The 12,443-nt window shown below is 39.1% G+C and overlaps 1 protein-coding gene across 5 annotated transcripts in view; it reads right to left on the reverse strand.

The window, feature by feature from the left end:
• GRM5 (glutamate metabotropic receptor 5) overlaps positions 1-12,443 on the reverse strand; it is a 511,936-nt gene that overhangs the window by 12,213 nt on the left and 487,280 nt on the right. For 4 of the 5 annotated variants that reach the window (XM_072794970.1, XM_072794971.1, XM_072794969.1 and 1 more), the window contains exon 9: positions 11,788-11,883. The exons of the other annotated variant lie outside the window; for it this stretch is intronic. In XM_072794970.1, coding sequence (XP_072651071.1) covers positions 11,788-11,883 — 96 coding nt within the window. The remainder of the gene's footprint in view (positions 1-11,787; positions 11,884-12,443) is intronic. 5 annotated transcript variants of the gene reach the window in all.

The following is a 12,443-nucleotide window of genomic DNA, read 5'->3' on the forward strand; positions in this document are numbered from 1 at the left end:
AGTGGCTGCCTGCTTCTACGATAATTCCCTCTGCCCCCTAGAACATCTCTTGTTAGGCATTTAGTCCCTAATAAAATCCTTGTAGGATGAGAACCACTTGGCCCTATTTTAACTAGTCTTTGGTTTACAGAATGCCTTTTCAACAGGTCACAATCCATCCAGGGTGGGTTATTAAAATGCCCTGTGGTTCTAGTACAGCTGCTATATCCCCTACGTCCTCATAAGGAGAAAGCATCTAACAAAGGCTATAAAGCAGGAGCATGTGCCAAGCAGAGGCATTCTGTTGGATCATCACAGAGTTTTCTTTCCCAAATTAAGCTATTTTTTGATCCAAAATTCAGTAACCCAGACTCAAGCCTCAAACTAAACTACTCCTCACACTGAGACCTAAGTTCTAGGCTTTTAGTCGAGGTACTTCAACTAAGATGAGAGGAATTTTTTTCCTAAAATGGAAATTATTTTTTTCAGCAATTACTGCAAAGCCCAGATTATAAGTTCATAAGGAAAGAACAAAAGAAGACACAGCTATTTTGTGCCTGTTGGCTGATACCGCTAAGAAGACTCTGTGGAGGGATCCAGCTTGATTTAAAGCCTGAATAAAACATGGGATTGGCATTGATGACTAAGAAGAGGAGAGTCCTGGAATGATAATAGCTCCCCTTTGAATAGAACTTTACACCTCACAAAGTGTTTTCATCTGTTTTATTATATTTGACCTTCACAACAGCTGTCTAACATAGCACTTATTGCATGGTATTATTAATCATCTATATACAAGTCTGTTTCTACACTAAACCTGGAACACTCCAAGGGCAGTGACTATGTGCATTTCCTATGCTTGGGATGGTGCTTGGTGCAGGGTAGTGGGCTGGAAGTATTAGGGAAATGAAGCAAATTCTATCACCTTAAATCCCTGATATAAACAGATATTATTAACCTGTACTATAGATGCCAAACCTGAGGCTTATGAAACATGTGTCCAAGTCAAATAAAAGGCAAAAACAGTGCCCCAAATTGGACCTTAGATCCAGAGTCGTTGCCAACATGTGATACTGTCTGTGTGCTAAGTGCACATAAAAACTAAAGGGCTAACAGGACACATCCTTATGGAGCATCCAGGGAAATGATAATACCCAAGTGTGTACCCATAAAATGACCTGATAATAAATTCCAAAGTAACATTGACCCGAACATTGCAGTGATGAACACTGAGGGACTAGAGAATAAGAGAATGTTCCAGAATTGTTATAATGGTTCTGAAGAAATTATTTCTGCTTAGAAAAAATATTCCATTTGATCTTAAAGCAGCTCAGCTAACATATTTAACTTAACTCAAGAGGTGGGTGGGGGGATGGGGTAACTGGGTGAAGGGCATCAAGCAGAGCACCTGATGAGATGAGCACTGGGTTTTATACACAATTTGGCAAACTGAATTTAAATAAAATAAAAAATATTTAACCTAACTCTAATGTGTGAAGAGAACTTTAGTTTTGAGGTTTCAATCTTGGTTGTTGTCTGCCACCAACATACTTGTTATCTACATAAAGCTCCTGATATAAGGTAATTTTTTAAAAGATTTTATTTATTTATTTTTTGAGAGAGAGAGAGAGAGAGAGAGAGAGAGAGAGAATGAGCAGGGGGGAGGGTCAGGAGGAGAAAGAGAAGCAGACTCCTCACTGAGCAGGGAACACCATGCAGGGCTCCATCCCAGGACCCTGGGATCATGACCTGAGCTAAAGGCAGACTCTTAAACTGACTGAGACACCCAGGGGCTTTGCTTAAGGTAATTTTTGATTATTTTTTCTCACTGGATGTAAATGGGTCCATGTCACAGAGGTATTAAGTAAGTTCCTGTCTCATTCCCTTTGCGATGCTTCAGATGCTTAACACACACACACTCTCTCTCTCTCTCTCTCATTGTGGTAAGGACTCTTAACATGAAATCTGCCCTCTTAACAGATTTTTTAAATGTATGATGCAATATGAGCAGTTCACACCTGTTAGGATGGCTATGATGTGGAGAAAAAGGAACCCTTGTGCACTGTTGGTGGGAATTTAGAATGGTGCAGCCACTGTGGAAAACAGTCTGGAAGTCCATCAAGAAATTAAAAATAGATTACCATATGATCCAGCAATTCCATTTCTGTGTATATATCCAAGGGAATTGGGACAGGATCTCAAAGAGGGATTAGCACTACCATGTTAACTGCAGCATTATTTGCAGGAGCAAAGATGTGGAAACAACCTAAATGTCCACTGATGGATGAATAAAGAAAATGTGTACCTTTTGAATGTTTTTTCAAAGAAAACATCTAATGTCCAACACATACATGAAAAGGGACTCATCATCACTAATCATCAGGGCAGTGCAAATCAAAGCCACAAGGAGGTATCGCCCCACACCTGTTAGAATTGCTAGTATCAAAAAGACAGGAAATAACAAGTGTTGGCAAAGATGTGGAAAAAAGAGAATTCTCATGCACTGGTGGTGGGCTTGTAAATTGATACAACCAATTTGGAAAACAATGTGAAGGTTCCTCAAAAAATTAAAAACAGAACTACCATGTGATCCAGCAATTTCACTTCTGGGTAGTTTATCCAAAGGAAATGAAATCACTGTCTTGAAAAGATATCTCAACCCTGTGTTTACTGCAGCATAATTTACAATAGGCAAGACATGGAAACAACCTTAGTGTCTATCAACAGATGAATGGATAAGGAAAATGTGATATATATTTACATACACAAACACAATGGAATATTATTCAGCCATTCCCCAAATAAGGAAACCTATTTGTCACAATATGGATGATGTGGATTAAATCTGAAGGCATTGTAAAATGTAAAATAAGAGAAAGACAAAGACTGTATGATACCATGTATACGTGGAATCTAAAAAACAAAAACAAAAACCTGAACTAATAGATACAGAGAACAGATTGGTGGTTGGATGAGGTAGGAGTAGGAGTGGGTAAAATGGGTGAAGAGAGCCAAACTTCTAGTTTTAAGATAAATATGTTCTGGGGATACCATGTACAGCATGGTGACTATAGTTAATAACACTGTATCGTATATTTGAAAATTGCTAAGAGAATAGATCTTAAAAGTTCTCATTATAAGAAAAAAAACTGTAAATGTGTGATGATGGATGTTAGCTAAATTTATTGTGATTATTTTTCTGTATATATACATATATATGTATATATCTCAAATCATTATGTTGCACACCTAAAACTAATACAACTTCATGTCAGTTATATCTCAATAAAAAAGAAAATATATCCTTTTGATATTAAAACAACTTTTATAAAAGATTATTTATTTGAGAGAGAGAGCACAGAAGAGAGGAGGGCAGAGGGAGAGGGAGAAGCAGAATCCCCCTGAGCCGAGAGCCTAATGTGGGGCTTGATCCTGGGACCCTGAGATCATGACCTGAGCCGATGGCAGACACTTAACTGACTGAGCTACGCAGGTGCCCCTAAAACAACTTTTTATTTCTATCCTATACACTATTATCTGTTGATGTCAATCTTTTTGGTTTCTACAGATGACAGGAATCTTTCTCTGGCTCCTTGAAAATTAATTAGGTAGACGCATACAAAAAATAATAGATGTTTTTGATTCATATTTGCCTTTGTCTTTTGCTTGCAATATACTGCCTTCTCTATGTATACCTAATCTCCTCATTTAAGTTCTTTTACTCCTTTAAAATATCCGTGTATAAAAAAACAAACAAACAAAAATAATAAAAAAAAATCCGTGTATGTTTTCATATACATGCTATTTTTAATTCCTCAAAAAAACGTGAGAAAGTTATCAACATTGTGTTCATTTTATAGACTATAAAGCTGATGCTTAGAGAGGTTCATGGGATTGTGTGCAAACATACTTACTGTGTAAAATCTTGCTGCGTATGACTTTCCATCGGTTACTGACTAGGAGTATGGAAGACAGCGTTATAAAGCAGGGTCTCCACTTTGAAGGCCATGTGAAGTATAATGGCAAAAAATTGTTAGGTACGTAGAAACCCTATTTCATATATCTTTTGAATTTCTGGTATGAAGCATAGGGCCTTATGCATAATAAGTGATGAATTAACATTTTTAAAAATAAATAATCCTTATGCTAAAGAATCAGTTCAAAATGATGCATGAAACAGGGTTAGATGAAATAGTGATTTAAGTTTACAGAGCATTTAGCTCTGCTGAATAGTTTGCCCTTATTTTGGTATTGTCTACCTAATGGGATTATGGCAATAAGATTAGGGCAGACATTACAAGATTTAATCCATATTTTGTGGTGGGAGTAAAAGTAGAGAGTATGCCTCTCGCCTTGACTTCTTCCTCTAGAGTACAAGAATTTGAACTGATAACTCCAAAGCCGCTCCCTTTGTGGCATTTGTTCTATCAGACTCTTCTCATTCCCTTATTCCCTTTTAGGAGAAATTATGAGATATCAATTTTTTTGTCTCAAAATATGTACAGATCTTTATATTTATACATAACGAATAAATTATTATTTATATGGGCAAGGACAGCAGGCTTACAAATGATTGTGACTAGCTCCTCTCCTTCCCCCACAAAAAAGGATGTTACTGACAGAAATGGAGAAGAGCCAGGGAATCCAAGTAGTCCCATTACTAAATTTTGTATTATGCCACAGGCTGAAAGAAATAGAATAAGTATACTCACAGTAATTAGTGATTCTTCTGGAAAAATAAGTAAAGGAAATTGAGAATCTTGTTTATATTTTCATATTTGTGGCCCTTACTAAAGTTAATCATTTCTGGTCCAATCACAAGACATTAGCTGAACTGTGTTTTTGTCAGACTTATAAACTATTTCCCTAAGAAATTCCTTATAATAATATTCCAAGAATTATTATAGTTACTCAAAATCTGTAACTTTGTTCCTTTGTTTTCTGATCAATGTGTTTTATAAAACTGATTGGCAAACTGTATAGAAAGTAAGGATCACCCTGTAAATGGTTCATGAATAAATGGCTCTAAGGTCAACTAAGTTAAGTAAATTTAAACTGCTTTCTGTGGAACATCTCAATTTCTTTCTTTCTTTCTTTCTTTCTTTCTTTCTTTCTTTCTTTCTTTCTTTGCATGCATGTGCACCTGAGGGTGGGGGCAGAGGGAGAGGGAGAGAGAAAATCTTAAAACAGGCTCTATGCCCAGCATGGAGCTGACTCGGGGCTCGATATCATGACCTGAGCTGAAATCCAGAGTCAGTCCAAAACCAACTGAGCTACCCAGGCACTCCTCAAGTCTTTGTTTTGTAAGCATTCATAGAAAACCTCCAAGAAGGGCATATAGCATGTAGTGTTGGCTACATTAATTTCATCCATACTGTCACTTTTGCCTCTTCTTTTCTCCTGCTCATGGAATATCTCTTAAACTTGGTCTAACGTTCTATAGGATATAGTTTGTGAAGTTTTCTTCCAGGGATTCTAAAAACCTGAACTTGAAACTGCAGGTCATGTTGCTTTCTCCCTCCCCTATTCATATTTGGGGCTTATTATCTGGATCACTGATTTAATACCTTAATGTACCTGATTGCTCTTGTAGTTTCCATCAGAATGAATTTTATTCCTCTATAAAGATTGTCAGGGAAGTCTGGGTGGTGCAATTAGTGGAGGCATCTGACTCAAGTGGTGATTTCAGGGTTCTGAGATTGAGCCGCGGTAGTGGGCTCTGCCCTCAGCTCAGGGTCTGCTTGAGACTCTCTCCCTCTTCTGTCCATCCCCTCCATGATCTTTCTCTCAAATAAGTAAATAAATCTTTTTTTTTTTTAAAAGACTGTCAGTTCTTTAGGGTGGAAATTCATATTTTCTGGAACACCACATGGTCCCTAAAACAGTGCAATCTACATACAAAAAGATTCTCCTTGCACTCTTAGTGATTGATTGATCGAATCAGCAGTCTCAGAGCACTTCTGGATACTGAGGGTGGAAAATTAAACAGGACAAGTTTAGTGGGAAGAGACAGTAACCAGAGAATATGCAATATCAGAGGTAAACTCAAAATACTTTAGAATTATGAGTTTGGGCAGATGTAAAATAGATAGTAGGAAGTTTAGAAAGTTTTCAAAGAGGAATTGCCCTTCAATTTGGGTTTTGAAAACTGAGTAAGAGGCAGAATAGGATTGGGGGTTGGAGAAAATGTATTCAAGGAGCAAGTAGGGGTAATCCAGGTAGAGATATAGTACATGTTAAGGTGTGAAATTGTAGAAAGGAGCTAGTGTGTTTGGAGAATGGTAAAAAAGTTAAGGTGCCTGAAGAAGAGAACACATGTGCCAAACAGAGAGGGAATAAATGTTAAAGAATAGAGTTAATGTGTGAAGGTCCTCATATTCTGAGTGCATGGAATTGGAATTAATTCCAGATGGTGGATATCACAATGGTTAGAGCAAGAATTCCAGAATCAGAGTTTGGCTGTATTATGGACTTTATCATTTACCTTTTTAAAGATGAAATAAGAGATCACACAGGGAAAGCACTTAAGCCAGTATCTGGTATATATCTAAACACCCCAGGAGAACTATGGGAAACATGAATTTTAAAGCAGAGAAATTGTCACTGAATTGATTTCATTGATATTATTAGATTTTATTTTATTTACTTTTCCAGGATTGATTGTTGAGAAAACCACCACTGATGGCAAGAGGAGAGTGGAAGAGAAGATCAAAAAAAAAAAAGAAAAAAAAAAAAAGGACTTTCTGAGCTTCTAAGCTGAGTAGCCTTGGGTAACTGTAATACTAAATATCTATTGAATGCTTGCTAAATGCTGTACTTGCACGATCTTACTTAATTTTCACAGCATCATATACTAAGGGAAATGCTCTATTATTATGCTCATTTTATAGACCATAGAGATTAAAGAGGTAAAATGGCACCTCAAGGTCACACTGGCTAGTGCTGAAACCAGGTTTTAAGGTCTTTGATTTCAGAATTTTCACTAAATCACTCTACTGTGTAGGTTATTTAATATTCCTGAGCTTCATTTTCCTTATCTGTATCACGGAAAGATAATTCTTAGGAGAATTTAGTGCATAACCAATGGGAAAGGACCGCTACAGTGTTTGATGCATAGTAATAACAGCAATGGCATTAACTGCTACTGTTACCTGCTTTAGAACATCTCTAAATGATCTGAAATTGACTCTAGGGAGAAATGAAGAGGACTACTGCAGAAGTCCTATCACTATGAAACTAGCTGGCTTCATACTGGAAACAGAACATTCTCTCTGTGGCTCTGGATTTTATATACCTCTGTGTGTAGCCTTTTCTGAACACTCAGTTCAGGCTAATGTTTAGTTTATATAACTCTTAATTCTATTTCCACTGGCATGTGCTATACTTTCAGATATCAAATGAGAAGTTAATTCAACACATAAATTTTCCTCTGGGACAGGGGTTTCTGTTGCATTTCAATTATCTGCTTTTCTGACTCTGTTCCTCCATGGACTATGGATTTTCAAGGGCATTAGTCAAGTCTTTGTCATTCATTTAACTCCAGAATCTTGTAAGTGCTTGGCTTGTGGTAGGTGCTTAATAAATGAGCATTGCATGAGGGAAGAAATAATTGAATCAAAGAAAGGCAAAACAATCTTAACACAGACATCACATTGTGGGATTGCTTTTCAAATCTGAGTTCCTCACAATGATGACATCACTGTTACCCGATTCTCTAAAGGCTCTATTAAATATTTATACCCACTAAAATCAGATGCTGCATCTATTAGGTGAAAATCGGTTACTCAAGTGATTGGGATTAATACCTCACCTAATTGATATCATGATATTGCAACAGTAAAAATACCTCATACCACCCTCCTTCCTGCAAGCACTGGAGGGGTACTATAGATCCCTCTATTACATTTGATTAGGGAGTGCTTTTCTAAAGAGTAACCAGACTGGGAGGCTCAGAATGTCTGTGGCTCTCCTTCATGGGGTATGACATGAGCAGTTCAGAATGCAGACTCCTATGAGCACTCCAATGGACTAGCCCTGCTGAGATAGGAGATAATAACATTCATTGTTGAGGTTTTAGCCATCTCTGAGGTGGACCATCTCAGTATGAACTCACATGATAACAGGGTTTAGAGAATTTACAGTTCTTAGAGCACCTCCCTGTTTAGGACTCTCTTTCAATTCTCCTGCAATTAGGAGGTCTCTGCTCTGAAACACACTTAGACTGTCCACTGTGGAAATGTGAAAAGATGACAAGTTATGCTAGATTCCGACAGAAGGGGGGAAAAATCATAGAAAAGGAAAACAACATAATATTTCAGAAAGCTAGATGTTACCAATACATATAATGTTCTTAATTCTTTTCCAAATGTGGGGGTGGCGGGAGAAGGGAGAAGTGAGGGAGGGTCTCTAAGACCCTGTCATTGTTTCAGGTAAGAGAATAGTGTTCAGCTCTAGGGCTACTTGGCATAAAATTCTCTCCCTGACAGGTAATTTGGCTCTGGAAAAATCACCTCAGGCATGAATTCACTGGGTCCTGTCCTTTGCATAGTTTCAACATAGAAAACATAGGCAAATGAGATGCAGGGTGATACTCCTGGTTTCTCTGATTGTTTGAGCTTCCCTTAGCTCCTCCCTGGGCCTGGTGGTGTGGTAATGGCCACAGAACCAGGCCAGATGTTTGCAGGGTAAATATGCTTAACTATGACTCTGGAAGCAAACTTGGGGGAGGAGTGGGAGCTGATAAGAAAGAGGGCCTCAACAGCTGATGCTAAAAGTATCTATAAAAGTTGAATAGGGGGATCCTTGGGTGGCGCAGCGGTTTGGCGCCTGCCTTTGGCCCAGGGCACGATCCTGGAGACCCGGGATCGAATCCCACATCGGGCTCCCAGTGCATGGAGCCTGCTTCTCCCTCTGCCTGTGTCTCTGTGCCTCTCTTTCTCTCTCTGTGACTATCATAAATAAATAAAAATAAAAAAAAAAAGTTGAATAGTTATTCTTTCCCCAGCCCTTCTCTTCAATTCCAGAAGAAGTGCACTAGGGTTAACTACTCTAACCTCTTTTTTTTTTTTTTTTAAGATTTATTTATTTATTTATTCAGAGAGAGAGAGAGAGAGAGAGAGAGAGAGGCAGAGACACAGGCAGAGGGAGAAGCAGGCTCCATGCAGGGAGCCTGACGTGGGACTCGATCCCAGGTCTCCAGGATCACACCCCAGGCTGCAGGCGGAGCTAAACTGCTGCGCCACAGGGGCTGCCCCTACTCTAATCTCTTATTTAGAAATGGGTTACATTGTAGTTGTCTCCTCTCTGATATATTTTCTCTTAATATTCATTTTCAACTTATTTCTCCTGGATAAATGTCACTATGTGAGTTTGTGTGTGTACTTATATGAACAAATAGAAGTTGGGGGAAAAAAAAAGATTTGATGGTCTTAAGACATTTTGGCCTTTCCTTTTATCTGTCTATAGGCCTTTTCTCCTCCTTAATGGAAAGCTCCTTAGAACACTGAAGGATTCCCTTTCCCTCTCGCGTAATTTTACTCCCTTCTATCAGTTTTTATTTAATGTTAAAGAAATGAGAAGGAAGAAAAACTAGGAAGGGAAGGTGGTCATTCCAACAAAGCTATTATTACTAGTGCATGCAATGGTCCTCTGTGCTTCACCAGGATTTATCAATCTAATAAGCCTTGTCACTAACTTGGCTATATCCAAACACATGAGAAAACAAAAAGTAACTATTATTTTGCTGTTGTAGAGAAGCTTGGACTATTCCCAGTGTAGGTACATTGAATTGCTATCTCTGTAGATCTGGACCTGACCCAGGCGAGCTTGGTCTGGCTGACCTGGAGTCCTGTTACCCTCTGTGTCCCACTATTTCCTGTACATTTCCTCACTCATTTTCAATCAAGACAGTCTTGAGCAAATCTAATTATGGGCTGATTGGATCTGAGATTTCCAAACATTAATTAAACGCTCCCAAGAACAATGCATGACACAATGGAGACCTAATGTTTACCACGAATAGCTCCATGTCATCTCCTAGATGAATGGATTATTCCACAGTATCAGTTAATAGATATAAATTGGAATGACCTAGGAATCTTGTTATAGTTTAGATTTTTGTCACAGTGCGTTTCATAGGCAACCAAGTTTGGGAAGTCCAGTTCTAGACAGTTGCTTCAAATCAGAAATCACTCTGGACAGAGACCCTATAATTCATTTGATACAGTCATTTTCACCTTGTCCAGCCAACTCCAGTGCTGTTTGACTGATTTTCAAGGACATGATTTATGGCATTTTGTCATATCTGAATGGAAGGACACCAGTAGGTCCAATACCAGTCTGTTGAGTTACTCCCACAAAATGATCCATTGAGGCTTATCTTCTGGACACACTGAGATCCAAAGATGGCTGTATAAAGGGATCATGGACATAAGGGCATCAGATATGCTAGTGTGCACACACACATATATGCCTACAAAGGTACACATGCTCTCATCACCTTGTCTCTGGGAGCCAAACTTGGCCAAGCTCTCGGCCAGGGCTGCTTTAAATGATTGGTCAGACTGTAAGCTACACAGTTCTTGGCACCATTTTCACAGACTGCAACATGAATTCCACCACCCCCTTCTGGAAATTGTGTAATACAGTGGTCCTTGGAAAAAGTTAGATATTACTTTGAAAACCAGAAGGAGCCTACTACAGAGGAAGCAAATACAATGTTTGGGGTGAAAGTTCAACAGGATTCAATAGAATTTTCTTCTTTCTATGCAGCTGGATCTCAAGCTCTGCTCTCAGCACATGCACACACATAGGTACACACTATACTTTCTGCACTTCCCCTTTCCTTTCACCCAGGCTGATTTGTAGGAGTTTCCCTTCTACACCTTGTACCACAGATAGATGGGGAAATGCTACAACCAAGTAGAAGTGGAGAGTTAGTTCATGGTGAGTGATTCCCCAATGGAAGGCTTCTCCAGCATTCTGGAACTGTTTAATGCCAATCTTGACAGTATTTATCTCCAGAGCCCTTTTCTTGAAACACCGTCCCATGCAATAAAGCACGTTCATTTCATGCAACACAGCTAAGTTGATGCTTATAGTTCTTAATAACCCAGGTGACTGGGCACAGCTCAGTTGTAGGTGCCTGATATGAAGGAACATGCACAGCGCAGCGACAGAGGGTGTTTGCCACCAAACACAGAGAAATAAAGGAGCTGCAAAGCTATGGTAGCTAGAGGAGGACTAGCTTTCCTTATTTAGGTTCAGGAAAAGCCTCTTGCCTCTACAGCTCACTTAGTCTGGCTCAGCATTTGCCCTTGGCTGTTACATGATGTTACATTGAAAAGAAGTCAGATTAATTCCCAGGTTTGTCTGGGATCAGGGCTGGAATCTTTCCTCATTGCAGTTCTTCCCTCAGAACCAGTCCTGGGCTTTTGCATTTGTTTTGACAACTGATTAGACAGTCCTGAAATGTGAATTTCCTCCAATCTCTTCCACTTTGCAAACTCCAGAAGCATTTGACCAATAAGTTAAAATCCACGGGAGAACTGAGTGTGAATTAAGGCTTTAGACATGCAAAGCACACAACCCTGGGAACAGCAGCATCTGGGACAGGAGGCTCCCATCACTTCACATGAGGATGGCATGGGTTTTGCAGATCAAACACACACAGAAAACCAGTGGTGGCCCAGGTTGGACACACTGCATGGGGTGCACAGTGGAGTGAGGACCTAGACCAGGGAGCCACCTGTTCCTCTAGCTTGCGTACATTGAGTTCACACCACCTCAGGCCACTCACAGTTTGCTTACCTGCTCATTGTTGCTCTCCCACCATTCCCCACACTCCCTTTGGGGGTGAAACACTCTATTTCCGACTTGTGCTGGGCCAGTCTCCTGTCTTTGTACCTGGTGAGCATGAACAAGGACAGGAGCAAACAGAAAGATATGATTGTGTGCTTAACTGGCCAGGCTGAGGAAGAACTGTGGCTGCAGAGGGTTGTTCCATGATAAAACAAGCTTCTGCTTTTCACTGTAGTGGCTGACCTGTAATATGTATTAGATGCTTGTGATGGCATATGGATCACTTTGGGGTTGATTTTGTTACTAATTGTTAAACCACACATGATCTACCCTTCTATATTGCCTATTAATCTGTGATTTCATCACATTTAATGGTCAATGGTAAAAGAAGTGCAATTCTTATCCTCTGAGAAAAAGATTAATATCAATAAATCAGAATTCCTTTAGCATTTACCATATACCAGACATGGTGCTAGGATTTTACATAAATTTAATCCTGGCCACAACCCTGTGACAGAGGCTCTGTTATTTTTATATCCATTTTGCTGAAGAAAAGAAACCTAAGATTGTAAGGATTAAGTAGATTGATCAAGGATTTTTCAATACAGGGAGTCTAGTTTAGAACCCACACTTTTAGTCATTGTAATGTATTTCCTTCCATTATG

The sequence above is a fragment of the Canis lupus genome, chromosome 23 (genome assembly GCF_048164855.1).
Source record: "Canis lupus baileyi chromosome 23, mCanLup2.hap1, whole genome shotgun sequence".
Classification (NCBI taxonomy): domain Eukaryota; kingdom Metazoa; phylum Chordata; class Mammalia; order Carnivora; family Canidae; genus Canis; species Canis lupus.